Source organism: Crocodylus porosus, unplaced genomic scaffold, assembly GCF_001723895.1.
Source record: "Crocodylus porosus isolate Cpor-Errol unplaced genomic scaffold, CroPor_comp1, whole genome shotgun sequence".
NCBI classification, from domain to species: Eukaryota; Metazoa; Chordata; order Crocodylia; family Crocodylidae; genus Crocodylus; species Crocodylus porosus.
In genome coordinates this window covers 3,157,553-3,172,270 of record NW_017728945.1, presented here as the reverse complement: position 1 = coordinate 3,172,270, position 14,718 = coordinate 3,157,553, and the positions used below count along the sequence as shown (strand labels likewise).

General features: G+C 52.9%; 1 protein-coding gene across 2 annotated transcripts; it reads left to right on the top strand.

Moving 5' to 3' along the window:
* The first annotated feature begins 803 nt into the window (after positions 1-803).
* Positions 804-13,489, top strand: PARP2 (poly(ADP-ribose) polymerase 2). 2 transcript variants are annotated; one of them, XM_019550641.1, is made up of 19 exons: positions 804-818; positions 1,009-1,141; positions 1,214-1,332; positions 2,056-2,268; positions 3,404-3,550; positions 6,586-6,656; positions 7,228-7,278; positions 7,379-7,475; positions 7,640-7,715; positions 7,807-7,909; positions 8,260-8,416; positions 8,877-9,015; positions 9,374-9,437; positions 9,547-9,681; positions 9,792-9,919; positions 10,026-10,125; positions 10,421-10,519; positions 10,861-10,979; positions 12,831-13,041. In XM_019550641.1, exons 2-19 carry the CDS (start codon positions 1,011-1,013, stop codon positions 12,988-12,990), a joined length of 2,109 nt encoding a protein of 702 aa, XP_019406186.1. In that variant the 5' UTR covers positions 804-818; positions 1,009-1,010; the 3' UTR covers positions 12,991-13,041. The 2 variants fall into 2 exon arrangements, with proteins under 2 accessions (XP_019406186.1, XP_019406185.1); XM_019550640.1 differs by lacking the exon at positions 804-818 and having other exon boundaries at positions 901-1,141; positions 12,831-13,489.
* The last annotated feature ends 1,229 nt before the right edge of the window (positions 13,490-14,718 follow it).

Below are 14,718 nucleotides of genomic sequence, written 5' to 3'. Positions count from 1 at the left end.
TGTCTGCGGCTTTGAAAAATGGAAATGTCATTTTGGGGTGGCCCATTTAATAATAATAATAATAATAATAAAATCATTGCACTTATAATTATGCAAATATAAGGAAGTCTTTATGAATCCCTGCTAGGGAGCTGCAAGGAAAAAGCGTGGCCCGGGGGAGAGTAGTCTGAATTGGGTTGCAGCCCCGCGGGCAGCGCTGCCTCGGCCCATTGCACTCGCGCCGCCGGCCGTGAGTCGTTCCCAAGCCGGGCCGGGGCTGGACATCCGCGGGGCGCCGGCGCAGGCGCGGCCGCTTCTCCTGCCCGAGGCGGCCCCGGCCGGGCCCCATGGCTGGGGGCTCACCCGCCCGGGCGGGCGGCGCCCTGCTGGGGCAGCCCGGGCCCTTCTCTCAGACCTTCCCAGAGGCGGAGGGAGGGTGACGGGCACCCCGCGCGTGGCCTCACCGGCGAGCTTCCCCCGGCCCGCTGCACCTTGCCTCCGCGCTCCTATATCAACCTCCGCCAAGCTGCAGTTTTCTGGGTAGGGTGACTCTCCTTCCCACCCCCGCCCCCACTCAAGGCTCCCGCGCCCTCACGCCTGTTCCCGTGCCGCACACCCCGCCCCGGGGCGCACTGAGCCGCACACGGAGCCAAAATTACCCGCGCGCCGTCCTCCCAGCAAGCCTCGCGCCGGGCATGCAAATCAGCGTCGCGTTTTGCATCCCACGCGCCAATCCGCGCCTGCCCCTCGGGGGGGGAGTCTTATGCGAATAAAGGGGCGGGGCCAGAGGGATTCGGACCTCCCCCTGCTTCCTGGTTCATTGGCGCACAGCTGTGGAGGTACAGGGGGTGTGATGAGTTCCTCCCAGGGGTGCAGGGGGTATGGGGTGCTGCAGACAGGGGGGTGCAGCACTCCTACCCGCGCTTTCAGTTTCTCCCGGGAGAGCCACTGGGACAACGGGGGTTGCGCCACTCCCAGGAGAGTTTGTCCTGGGAGAGCGAATGTCCCTTCCCTCTTGTGCCTGTCCAGGGATGGGCCGCAAGCGGGCAGCGCCGGAGGTGGGCGACCTGGAGCTGGAGCTGCGCTGGGAGTGGCAGGATGCTGCCGGCACTTGGCATTGGTACTCCCCGGAGCAGAGCAGGGTGCTCACGCAGGCGGCCAGGTCAGTGCCGGGGAGTGGGCGGGCGGTGCCCCTGGGGCAGGTGGCTCTGACCTGGGCCTGCGCCTCTTGCAGGGCTGGGAAGCCCAGCGTGGACATCGGGGCCTGCGTGGACCTGAGAAGGATGGTGCAACAAGACACACAGACGGGGCAGGACAGACCCGTGGCAGCTGCTGTCCGGGACCAGGACTCCTGTGAGCAATTTGGGGGCTCCTGGCCATGCTGGATATTGGGGTCCCGGCCTTCCATTCCCAGGGGGCTGGTGCACTTGCCTGGCAGGGGAAACACCCTGATGGAGGCAACATGATGAAAATGGCAGGGTGTAGTGGAGGGGGCACCCTTGTCTGCTTGCAGGCACGACTCCCTACGACGGCCTCGTAGTTAGCGTCCCACTGGCCAGATCCAGCGGGAGGATCTCGGCTACGCGCCGACTTTATGGAAATGGGAGACTCCTCCCTAGCTTGCTCCTGCAGCCGTACGGCTCGGGGCAAGCAAATTTGGGGGTATCTGAGCCCCAAGCCTCCAGGCTTGTACCTGAACATAGGATGCCTGCCAGAGGATCTGGAAATATCTGAAGCCCCAGGCTGAAAAATTTGGGGTGGAGGATACTTGCCGGTAGTATGGTTTTTGAAGGATGTAGGGCTGATCTGGCTAGTTTGACGGGATACATGAGAAATTTTAGTAAAATTAAAAAAGGTTGGTGTGGGGAAGCACCCTCTGTTGGCATCTTGCGCACCTGAGTCCTGCTTCTTGTCTGGGTCTTCCTCCCTCTGGGACTACAGGCTGCAGAGCCGCCGTGGGTGACAACCTGCTGCACGCCTGCGTCCTATTCCCACCCCTGTCTCCCTTGGGAGCAGGGAGTCCCCTGGCCATGCAGGGGCCACTGAGTGGTGGCGCATGTCTCCTGTGTGTCTCAGACTTCATCTGGCAGTGGCAGGGCGATGAGGAGGGGGACTGGCTCCCCTACCCTGCTGACACCTGCTTAGCTCTGGAGCAGGTGCGACGTGGGGAGGGGGAGCCAACCCTGCAGATGACTGTTGGCCGGACCCGCTACACGCTGGACACAGCCCAGATGACCCAGACCAACTTGAGAACCAGGTATCAACGCAAGATGGACCGCAGGGAGTCAGGTATGAGGGGAGGCCGGACCCCAATTATTCCGTGATTAAACCTAGAGAAGCAGGGCTGGTCACCTAGTACTGTCCCCCAGAACAGTGGGATCATCCCTATCCAAACCATCCTAAACAAATCCACTGTCTAACCCACGGGTCTGCAGAGCCATGTCGTCTGGCCTGTGGCTCTCCTCATGGGTCCAGGAATTTGGCGGTGGGGGAGAAGTGGCGATTTACCACTGCCCCTGCTGCCCCAGAGTCAAATTTCCAAGCTTCATGTGGCTGGATTGGCCTTGCCAGGGCTGGCCCCACATGGAGGGATTGAGCTGAGGTCTATCCAGCTGCATGGGTGGGCCATTCCTTCATATGTTCAGCTGCTTCTGCACAGCTGTGTTGGGCCTCAGCCCCATGCAGTGGCATGAGCACTGGCTGGGCCATTTCTGCACAGCTGGATTGGGCCCTGGATGGGGCAGCATCACACACTGGATTGAGTTGGCAGACTGGATCAGGCTTGTGGACGAGTCCGGCACCATTCAGCCAGCCCACAGGCTGAAAAGTTTTGGTACTGCTGATCTAACCTGTTAGCAAAACTACAGTCAACCCTGACGCAGGCACAGGACATGAACACCCCACCTGCCATAGGTAAAGCAGGTGGGCAATGGCAGCCAATGTCCTGCTGCTCCGAGGGTTGCTAAAACACATTTGAGAGATCCCAGGAAAAGCCGTGCCCTCCTCTCCCTTCTACAGTGGAAGGCAAACACCCCAAGCTCTGGAAGGGGCATGGGGTCTAGTGGTTAGAGAGACAGGCTGAGAGCCGGAGAAGATCCAGAGTACAGTGATTCTTCCAGGGCCCAGCCCAGTTGGGCAGGTCTGGTCTAGCTGGTTTTGGGAGTCCTGGGCAAGATCATCTTTACTTCAGAGAGGAAATTCACTGCAGATTCAATGCTGCCCAGGTAGCTGGAGTCCTCTGAGATTGGAGACTCGCACCCTCCGAAGTGTCAGGATGACCACTGCCCAGCAGTGCCACGCAAGCATTAGGTGTCTTCACTGGGGTGGGACAGCTCAGGGTGTCTGGCACTGAGATGCAGCCACTTCTAGGAGGGGCACCATCCCCTCCACTCTCTAATGCATGCTCTGTGCCCTCTCTCCATAGATGCAGTGGTTGATAATAAGGAATCTCAAGCGAGCTACACTCCCAGCTCCACAGCCCTCCAAGAGGCTCAAGCACTGAAGAGGTCCCGGAGTGGGGGGTCCATCCCAGAGCCAGTGGCTAAAGAAGTCGATGGGGGAGAGGTCAAAGGTGAGAGCTTCAGTCCATCAGGACCATCTTGTCTGACTTCCCAGAAGGCGGAAAATCCTCCCCAGTTCCCTACCAGACTTGGCTTTGACTTGTTATGGCATTCTCTGTTAGGTAAAGGAGAGTCTTGAGTACAGAAACCCTCACAGTACTCACGTCTTTTTTTTTCTTTTTCCTTTTTGGTAAACCAAACAGACCTACTGCTGGTTGTCTCTTGTGGCCAGGCATTTCCTGCAGTCTTTGAATCAGTTTTTCATGATTCTTACCTGTATTGCTTCCAATTTTTGTACCTCATTTTAAATATGTGTGTGCAAGAAGCCACTAGTGTGGACAGAGATGGAATCCTCTTCCTCATCCGGGTTGCTCCGTCTGCTTTTAAAGATCAGCGTGGTCTTGGCTGTAGACAATCACACTGTGCTGGGAACTCATACTGGGTTTTTGCCTGCTCTTAGCCCACATCTTTCTCAGAGCCATTGCTTTCCCCTCCAGTATCCGTGTGCTTAGCTGCTAAAAGCCTGACTGTGTCAGATCTTTGCCTTTTTAATACAGCAAAGCATCCGAAAGCTTGTCTACCTTTATCCCAACTACATAGTTGGTCCAGTAAAACAGTTCACCCTAAAAATCCTTGCAACTCGCATGATGTCACATAACATCACTCTTAGACTATTGCATAAAAACACGGACCACCTTCCCAGCAATACCCACCTAGCCACCATGGGCATTACTAGCTTATATACCAACATCCCTCACCAGGATGGCACCCAAGCCTGCCTTACCTATCTACAAGAGCAAGATTACAACTCAGAGTACAGAGCTAAAGGTATTATCGAACTTACACACACACACTTCATCCTCATACGTAGCAACTTCACTTTTGGTAATCAACACTTCCTCCAGACCATGGGCAGAGCTCACACCTATTGTCTCCCTTTCCCTCTGATCCTCCCTGCCTTTTCACAGACCTGCCTTTTGCATATTGGCTTCTATCCCATCCAGGAGAACACACACCACCAGCAGGCTCTCCCTATGCCTGAAGAAGAGTGTTTGTGCCCCATAAGCTTGCAAAAAATAATTTTTCCAACTATTTAGTTGGTCTAATAAAAGATATTGCATTTACCCAGAGAACCTTGACTGCATAAAAAATGTATTTTGGTAATTTGGGCCTAGCTCATCAGGTGATCCCAGCCACTCTGTCCAGTGGTCTAATCCTCATAAACCATTCCTTGGGCCAGCTGAAAATTCTCTTGACCAGTGATTCTGCATTTCCTTTTGGATCACCTGTGGAAATACCAAATACAGTTGTTTCTAGCCCTGGTCTGCATGGAACACCACTAAGAAACACTCCTGTTTGATGACTCTGTCACAAGCCAGCTGGGCACTGTGAGTATATCAATTTAGTTGCAGACTGGCTGAGCAGTGCAACTTTATTAGCTACTGGGCTTTTTGGTTCGGGATCGAGGAGGTGATGTTGGGAAGAAAAGCAATGACAAGTTTCACGTAAAAAAGAATAAATTTTACTTATAACAACAAAAAATACAGTTTGCACATATGACAGTTAGTAAAAAGGTTAAGCTAATAAACAGACAATATAACAATACAGATTAAAATTGACAGTGATAATAAAACAGATAAAGACATTAACCAAGAGTTCTCACTTGATTAGCAACTTACCGATAGTTTCTCAGTTAGAAGGTACACATCAAGTTGATTTAACGAAGTTAGACGTGTCTGAATGGGGCTGTCAGAGGGGGAAGGTCTTTCAGTCAGGATCTGGTTTTCGCTATGGGACAGGAATGACCCTTCGTTCCATCCTTTCCTGAGCGTTACTTAATGTGGGTGGGTTTTTTCCTGTTTATGCTAATTTTTTGGTTATATAGGTATTCATAGTGTTACTTCATAGCTGTTATCTTATGGGATTAAAAGGTGTTAAAAATCATTACAATAAGTTACTGCCTAAGCTTGAGTTTATCCAATAAGCAGATTATACCACATCACTTTGGGGTCTGAGGTTAACATGTCCCCACCTAAATTCAACCCACTATGTTAATTATGCCTTGTGATTATGTTTGTTGATTTTTTTTACTGACTAAGCAAAATTTTATAAATCAGCTACACCTGCGGTTATAATTTTCAGTTCTACTTTTTAAAGTTCGTGCTGTCTGAAGATTAGTATAAAAAGCTATATATATAATTTCTCCAGACAGACAGGAAACTACTCCATAAGCTACCGTTTCAGATACCTTCAAAAAGCAGATTTCTTTTTGTTTTTAACTCTTCTAGTTCTGGCCATCACAATTCTCCACCGACTGCTAGTTTCTGTGGTCTGTCAATGGATTTTATGGATACGCTATACCACTGATTTTTTTTTTTTTAAATTGCAGCCCTGCATGCTACCTAATCAAATCTCTTCCCAAAGTCTAGTATATTCATAGGAGACATTGTAATCAATAAAACTAGCAATCTTGTCAAAGAATGAAATCAAGACAGTTGGACAGGTCTTATTTTCCATTAAACCATGCTGACTGGCAACAAACTGTGTTCCTGCACTTTACCTCTTTATCATTCGAGTTCTATATGAGCTTTCTCTTTATTTTGTTTGATATTAAACTAAGCCACACACAGTTATCCAGGCACAGCCTTATCACTGCCTTAAGGATTCCAAGGTGAATTAAAAATGAACATCGGGAGAGCACTCCTGGGCCAATTGTTTTAGACCTCTTGGGTGCAAGTTATAGAGGCTTGCTGATTTAACTGTATGTCCCTTTACTGAATGTCGTCCAACATCTTTCTTAGTAACTAATGGGTTGAAAGTACTTCATCCTTTTTGTGTTGTGTGCATAGGTCACCTGTTTCTTTCTAGATACCAAACAAGTATTTATGAAACACTTCTGCCTATTCTGTATCGTTATTTAAAATGCTGCTGTCTGCACTTAGCAACGGGCCTATGAGGTTTGCTGTGGTGTTTCTGACTTTAATCTGTGGAAACATACCAGGAATCCTGAGCCTTGCAGCCCTTATTCTATTTCTGTCTCCCTTAGAGGCCGTTAAGACCCTAGTAATGAAGGGGAAAGCACCAGTGGATCCCGAGTGCTCTGCTAAGCTTGGGAAGGTAACATGATCCACTCCGAGCCAGCCAGTCCCCCCACCCAGGGTTCGGATCAGGGTCACCACCCCATAGAAGGGAAAGACCCTTGGGACCTGATGGGAGATGACACCCCCAGAAGAAGACTCAGGGCTGGATTAACCCTTTAGTGGGCCTTAGGCAAACAAACTCTTAGGCCCTGGTCTGGTCGAGACCCCCCCCCACCACCACCCTACCCCAGTGCTGCCACCCATGAGGAGTAGGGCTGGGAGCTGCTGCAGCTGTGGTGGCAAAGCCAGCAGAGAGGAGGGGAAAGGAAGGGAGGTGGATGGGGGCCATTCACACCTCCGCCCTAGAGAGAAGGACTGGGGCCCTTAGGCATGTGCCAAGTTGCCTATGTGTTAATCTGGCTCTGGGAAGACCCGTCTCCTATCTTGTATTCCCAGCCATTTCCCTACCCTGGGACTGGAAAGAACCTGGTTCTCCCTAGAGGATAAAGACCCCTACCCTGCCCACCCAAACCATTTCCCGCCCCCATCCCACCCCAGCCCCCCTTTGTGCTATGTCTGTTTGCAGAATAGACTCTCTTGTCTCCCAGGCTCATGTGTACTGTGAGGGGGATGACGTCTATGATGTGATGCTGAACCAGGTGAGTTCAGCAGTGCATTTCTGCTCTTCAGTGACTGTTTCTGCTATGGCCCCTCAGCATGGGATGCTGGTAACTGTCTCTCTCCTCCCCACGGACACAGACGAACCTCCAGTTCAACAACAACAAGTTCTACATCATCCAGCTCCTGGAGGATGATGGGCAGCGGAGCTACAGTGTCTGGATGCGGTGGGGGCGAGGTGAGCTGGGGCGCCTGGGCTAGGGTGGGGTGTGGAAGCATGTGGAACTGGCTGGCTTTGGTCTCTCAGGGGCAGGGTGTGGGCACTGGGAGGATGGGAATGTTATTTGGGAACATAGTCCCACTCCCCACGACCCCATGACCAGGTCTCTTCTGTCTCTGCAGTGGGGCGTCCAGGCCAGCACACGCTAGTATCCTGTGCTGGGGATCTTGCCAAAGCCAAGGAAGTCTTCACCAAGAAGTGAGTGTCTGCTTACACTGCCCTGGGTGCATCCCTTTCCCCCTACCTAGACGTGCCTGAACTGCCATCAGACCTTCCTGTCCGTCTCCAGGTTTCTGGATAAGACAAAGAACAGCTGGCCCAGTCGGGGCAGCTTCCAGAAGGTGCCAGGCAAATACGACCTGCTGCATATGGACTACCAGGCCCACGGTCCAGTGAGTCTCCCAGAACCGCAGTGACCCACCACCCCTTCCCATACAGTCTTCTGCACGTGGACTCCCAGCCCCACTGCCCAGCAAATACCACCTCAGGCCCCCCTCCACCATGCATAGCCTGCTGCACAAGGACTGCCCAGCCCCATCTGTCTTGGCATTTTCCCCAGGTCTCTCCCACCAGCACCCCTATCCCATGACCCTGGGGGCTGTGGGGGGCACTTTGACCCTGCTGGTGAGGGAGTCTACCAGCCTCTATCCGGATCTGGCACCAACCAGGGTAGGGTTTTATTTAGGCCTGTAGGTAGGAGACCTGTGCCCTACTATGACCTCTGCTTCCCTGTGCTCCCCAGGATGAGGAAAGCCACCCTGAGAAGGCAATGTCCCAAGCCAAACCAGCCTCCCAACTTGACCCCCGCGTGCAGGCACTGGTGGAGCTCATCTGTAACATCCAGACCATGGAGGAGATGGTGATTGAGATGAAGTATGACACTAGGAAGGCCCCATTGGGTGAGAACCCCTCCCACCCCCCAACCAAATCTCTGCACTTCACCCTGCAACATATTCCCACCTCTTCCTCTCTCCTTCCTATGGGGAGTTGGCTGGTTTCTAGGCTCCCCCTGAGTTGTAACCTTTATAGTCCCTCCCAGAGCATGGATGGGCCCTGCTGGGGGGTTCTGTGTGGTACCAAATAGGAAAATAGGGGAGGGGAGAGGGTATTGGAGGGCACAGGAGTGAATACTGCTTGTGCACAAGTGTTTCACAAGTGCTTGTGAGAGCACGTCAGGGGGGATCCCAGGGAGTCTTCCGATGCCTTGGAGCAGGCGGAGGAGGCTTCTGGAGGTTTTGTGTATGGTTGCATGCCGAAATATTTGTTTTCTTCAAGAGGCCTGTCAGGCAAAGGGGTTGCTGGAGGGCACGGGTGGTGGTCTGGTGGCTCTGACCTACCCTCTCCCCACCCTACCCTCAGGGAAGCTGACAGCAGAGCAGATCCGGGCTGGGTACCGCTCGCTGCAGAAGGTGGAGGCATGTCTGCAAGAGGGAAGCACTGGCCGGGCCCTGCTGGATGCCTGCAACGAATTCTACACCCGCATCCCGCACGACTTCGGGTCAGGCCCCCTGCACAGACCCCCACCCCACAGACTGGCTCTATCCCCTGGCCTCTCTGCCAGCCCTGCGGGGTGGGGGGAATATTCTGGCAGCACTGGGGTCTCCTTTCTCCTTGCCAGGTTCAAGGCCCCTCCTCTTTTCTTTCTTGCTGTCTTGGTGAGTGTTATGGTTCTTGCCCCGGGGTCCCCACAAATGAGTTTCAAGGCCTTCTTACCTCCCACCCTGGATCTATGCTGTGTTTTCCTCCTTGCTCTATTTTCTACCCCCATGGCTTTGTCCAGGGCAGGAAGTGATGAGCTGTGTATGTAATGCACCCCCTTCCCCAGCTCGCTCTCTCCTGGTGTCCTGCCCCTGCAGGCTCCGAACACCCCCAATGATCCGGACGAAGCAGGAGCTGCAGGAAAAGATGCAGCTGCTGGAGGTAAGGAGGCAGTTGGGTGAGCTGACAGGTGCATGCATGCGCGTGTGTGTGTATGTGTGTGGACATGAGAGAGAGATGCCTTCTAATCTTGTCTCTTCCCCCACCCCAGGCCCTGGGCGAGATTGAAATTGCTATCAAGCTAGTGTGCTCAGAGAGGCAGGACCACGAGCACCCGCTGGACCGGCACTACCACAGACTGGGCTGCGAGTTGTGTGCCCTGGACAGGGACACCCACGATTTCCAGGTGGGGAGGTCAGGCTGGGGAGAGGGCACCTGGGCTGCGGGTCCCTGGGGCAGGGGTGAGCAGCTTGGGCTCTGTGGCTCACTGCCCATCCCCTTTTGTGCCTTCACCAGGTGCTGGAGCAGTACCTGCTGACCACCCATGCACCCACCCACCGGGACTACTCCATGGAGCTGCTGGAGGCCTTTGCCCTGCGCCGCCCATCTGAGGAGACGACTTTCCGCGCTGACCTTCCCAACAGGTCGGGGTGCTGCTGGGTGCAGGGGAGAGGTCACTGGTATCCCAGCCTGTTGGGCAGGGAGGTGGAATAGGGCTCACCCCTTCTGTTGCTTTCTATCCCCTGGCAGGGTGTTGCTGTGGCATGGCTCCCGGCTGGGCAACTGGATGGGCATCCTGAGCCAGGGGCTGCGGATCGCACCCCCAGAGGCTCCTATGACTGGCTACATGGTGAGTGATGCCCCATCTGCTCCGACCAGCCCGCCCTGCCTCCGGGATCAGATCCCCTGAGCCCAATAGACCCTCAGCCTCTCACCCTCCAGTGTCTCATTTTCTAATCCTTCCTTCCCCTTTCCTTTTTTGATCTGTGGAGCCCTCAGTCGTGGTGTCCCTGCCTTGGACCCTGCTCCAGTTCTGGTTTCCCCCCATCCATATGTTTCTCTAGAGCCCCCGTCTCAGTATCCCCACCGCTCTGTGTTTCTCACTGCACCCAGCCCTGGTCTCTCTCTGTCTCATCTTCCCTCAGTTTGGGAGAGGCATCTACTTTGCTGACATGTCCTCCAAGAGTGCCAACTACTGCTTTGCTTCCCGTCAGAAGGATGTGGGGCTCCTGCTGCTGTCAGAGGTGAGAACTGGGCAACAATGAGCTGATATTTCAGCCTCAAAGACAGGGAGTGGTTCACAGTGTCTGTGCCTGGGCAGTGAAGCTCTCCTCTGCTTCAGAGCCAGCTGTATTGCAGGGAGCAATCCCAGCTCTGGGGGAGACTGTGTCACAGCTTAGGACTCCCAGGTGCTATCCCAGCTCTGGGAGGGGAGAAGAGGCCAATGCAGTAGAGCAGGAGGGAACTGGGATCTTCCTGCTTCCTATCTCAGCTCTGGGAGGGGAAGGAGCTGGAAGCCAGGACACCCAGCTTCCATCCTTGGCTCTGAAGGAAGGTTGGTATCCATTGCCCTCTCCTGTCACAGGTGGCCTTGGGTGAGTGCAACGAGCTGTTGGAGGCTAATGCTGATGCCCAAAAGCTCTTGAACGGGAAGCACAGCACGAAGGGGATGGGGAAGATGGCTCCTGCTAACAACACCAAGCTGTGAGTATCCCGTGCTTGAGGAACAAAGCTGCTCCTCCTGACCCCCATCTGCCAAGGAGAGTGTGCGGGGCAGGGGTGCCGTGGTCATGGCTGGAGAAATTCCCTGCTTTTGTCACGGCAACAGGAGAGGAAGTTGCATCCAGAAGCTGCTCTGAGATCGTGGACGCCATGGGGCGGAGACAGTTTGTCTGGCTGCCTGTCTGGAGGCTGTTCCACCCTAGGCTTGGGGGACTTGTGTCCAAGGCTGGAGGTCCTAGAAGTGACTCTTTTATCCACAGGGTTGTTACTTTCCTTCTGTCTCCTATATTTTATACTTGTGAATGTCATGCCATTCTCTAGTCCTCCACATCATCCAAGCCTGACTTTTGATATCCTGGTCCTCCTCTGCATTGACAATGCCTCCTACCTCTGTCCGCAGTAGGTTTCATCAACACAATCCCACCTTGTTTTCATTAATAACCTTGGCCAAATCACACTGGTTCCAAGTCCGGTGCTTGAGGAGCTCTACTAATAACTTGTCCCATTCCAGCGAGCCCCTTTTCAGTCGTCGTCATCATCATCACCACCACCCTTGTAGCTAGTGCCGTGCCCACTTTGAGTTATCTTAACAATCCTCAGTTTGACTAAGGTCACCCAGGTGCTGCAATCTTTGGATGCTTGACTGAAGGCCATGTAGATATTTCCTACGTGGTATTTGGATAGGCATTTCCTTTGTCTAGAATCTTTGGCTTATAGTCTCAAAAACTGCCATTAGGTCACTTGGACACAATAGCAAACCCACATGCGGTCTATCCACTCTTCCATTTATCTCCATCTCTTTTAGTCTTTCCCACAGAACTTGTTTCAAAGCCTGGCATGCTTTTGACATCAGACTAAAGAGCCCTGTACTCACCTGGATTGTTAATTTGCGTCCTCTTTCTTAAAATGGGCATCCTAGCCATATCATTTGACACCCATAGATTTGCTGTCTAAGCATGTGTAACTAGATCTACCTGCCACTTGGTGTGCTGGTGCTTTCAGAATTTTAGGGTGGGGAGCATTGGGCCATGCCTGTTTTGAGGTCGCTTCTGTACATGATTATCCACTCTGCCTTGGCCTCTGTGGCCAACATGGTTCACGCCAGACTGAAAACAAACAAAGTAACACTTGCTTTTGGAGTCGTACCAAAATGATCCTTACTGTCCACCACACCCTCATTGAGTATTTGTGGTCTCACTGCTGCTTTCCGGGTTCTCTTGCTTACGTAGCTGAAGAATATTTTCTTGTGTAAGCATTCGTTGCAAGATCAAACTCAGTTTGACATTCAGATTCATAGAAGTTTAGGGCTGGAAGGGACCTCATGAGATCATTGAGTCCAGCCCCCCTGCTCTGGACAAGGAAGACTTCTGGGGTCAGATAACATTGAACAGTTCTTGCTATCCTGATGCTCCCTGACCCTTTTTTTTTTTTTCCATCTCCTTTTTAAGGGGAAGAATGTAGAGGGAAAGTTAAATTCCCTCCTGCCCATTATAGAATTTTTTTTGGCAGTGGGGGAAAGGCAGAGAGAGAGAGACTATGCATCTCTTCCCCCCACCCCTGCCCCCCAATCGTTTTTTTCCAGCCAAGTTCTGTGTGCAAATAAACTGAGTTTGCTGTAGAAACCTGTGCCAGGCTTGGCATGAAGGAGTTTCCTCTTTCAGAAACATCCTTTTGTTCTTAGCCCACAACAGCCACGGGGGAGGTTCTCCACAGTTGCGAATGTAGTTGGATTCTAGCAGGGTCTGGGATAGAACTGAAAAAAAGGGGTTCAAAGCAGGGAGCTTTTGTCTGTGAGGCCTGAAGATTTCAGTTGTTGTCATTTTCTTGTGGCAGGGATGGTATTGTGATCCCTCTAGGACCAGCTGTGGACACCGGTGTGGTGAACCCCCATGGCTACACCCTGAACTACAATGAATTCATCATCTATGACCCGTGCCAGGTGCGCATGCGCTACCTGCTCAAGGTGCGCTTCAACTTCACGCAGCTGTGGTAAGGCAGACAGTGCCCAGGCCCATCCTCCATCATGGAGGAGTCGGGATGACAGCTGCCCTCCTGCTTTCAGCTTTCACACTGCACAAAGGAGGACTTTGAACATTTATCTGTGCTATTTTCTCACCCCAGCAGGAGGGCAACCAAAGTAAGCAAGTGGTTTTTACAGTAGTGGTTGATTTGCAGTGACGAGTTTCCAGTCATTTCACATTTATAATAAATTTAATAGTGACAGAGCAAAGCTGCGTCCTGGTTCTAAGCTCTACGACACATCAGGTTGGTGACTACACGGTTAGCAAAAGGGAAGAGAGTATGGCAGTGCTTCACAGGGTGTTGGGGTGCTCTGGAGTCCCGTGAGATCCTTTGAAGGGTGCTGCAAGAAGTGTGAGGAGATAAGCAGATACGGGCAGGCTCAGGCTGTCCTTGCCTAGCTGCTCCTCTGCCCCCACTGCCAGCTCCCTCTTCAAGGAAGTAAGCCCTGCAATAAATACATTTAGTTTCTCAAATGGAGTGCTGCTCCATTCACTGAAGTTGTGGAGGGGTGTCTTGAGTACCAGGAGGGGCGCCATGAGTTTCAGGAAGTTGAGAACCACTGGTTTGTGGCACATGCTACAACAATGCTAGCTGTAATCACGAGGGGCAATGCTGTACCACAGCCCCTTTCCCGTTTCCTGTTCCACATGCTTGGAAAAAGCCCCAGAGCCCTTCTGGGAAGGCTAAGCCAGCTAAGCCTTTTGGGAACTACCCCACCCTGGGTAACCTCCCACAAGTTACATGCCAGGGTTTCTCCATCAGCTACCAGGAAGCAGGTTTCAGGTGTCAGTTGTTTAACAGGATGGGGGGAAGTCCTCCCCGTCCTCCTCCATGGGAACCCAGCCATCTGGGCTCTGATCCCCTCCGTCCCACGTCACTAGATCTCCCTTCCTTGAGCTGGAGGGAGTCCTGGTTCTCGGACCTGCTTTGTTTAATGTGGGGAAAAGAACCCAGGAGTCCAGGATTTAGCTCCCCTCCTCCTTCATAACTTACTAGACCCCCTCCCCCTCCCGTGCTGGGAATAGATCTCCGGTGTCTGGGTTCCCAGCCTCACCCCAGCTGGACTGATTCTGATACCAACTGGAGCCAAGACCAGATTAAATCAGCTGCTCCTCATTTCAGTGACAGAAAATGCAAGGGTTGGGAACTCGGGGTTCTCTCCATAGATCCGGGAGGGGGCAATTGGCTCTAGCAGGTTGGAGCAGGGCTTGAAGCCAGGAGTCCTGGGTCCTAACCTTTGGCTCCTACTTCTCTGGGGCCCTGGGGATATGTCTATGTCTCTTCCTCAATCTCCTTAAAAGAACGAGGCAGGACTATGAATCGCATACCCTCTTTGCTGACTTACTTTGGTACTGGCCCCACCGTGATGGGGTGGACAAACCTTGCCCCTGGACACAGCAACCTCAGTCAACCCATGCCATGGCTGAGCAGGAAACAGCAGGCTTCTCCCCTGCTGATCCCCATCTCTTCTCCTTTTCCATCAGAGATACCCCAGTCCTGTGGGGCACTGCCAGGCTGATGTCCCACGTATGAGGAAGAGTATCCATTTTTGGGGGAGAGTGTAGGGGATCTCCCTGTCATGTCAGACATGGCCCCGTCCTGTTTGGGGGATCCAAGAGGCCTCTCAGCTCATATGACAGAGCCCCCATTTATTTATTTAGCAAGTGCAAATCCCTGAAGCCAAGCAATAGCCTCCTCG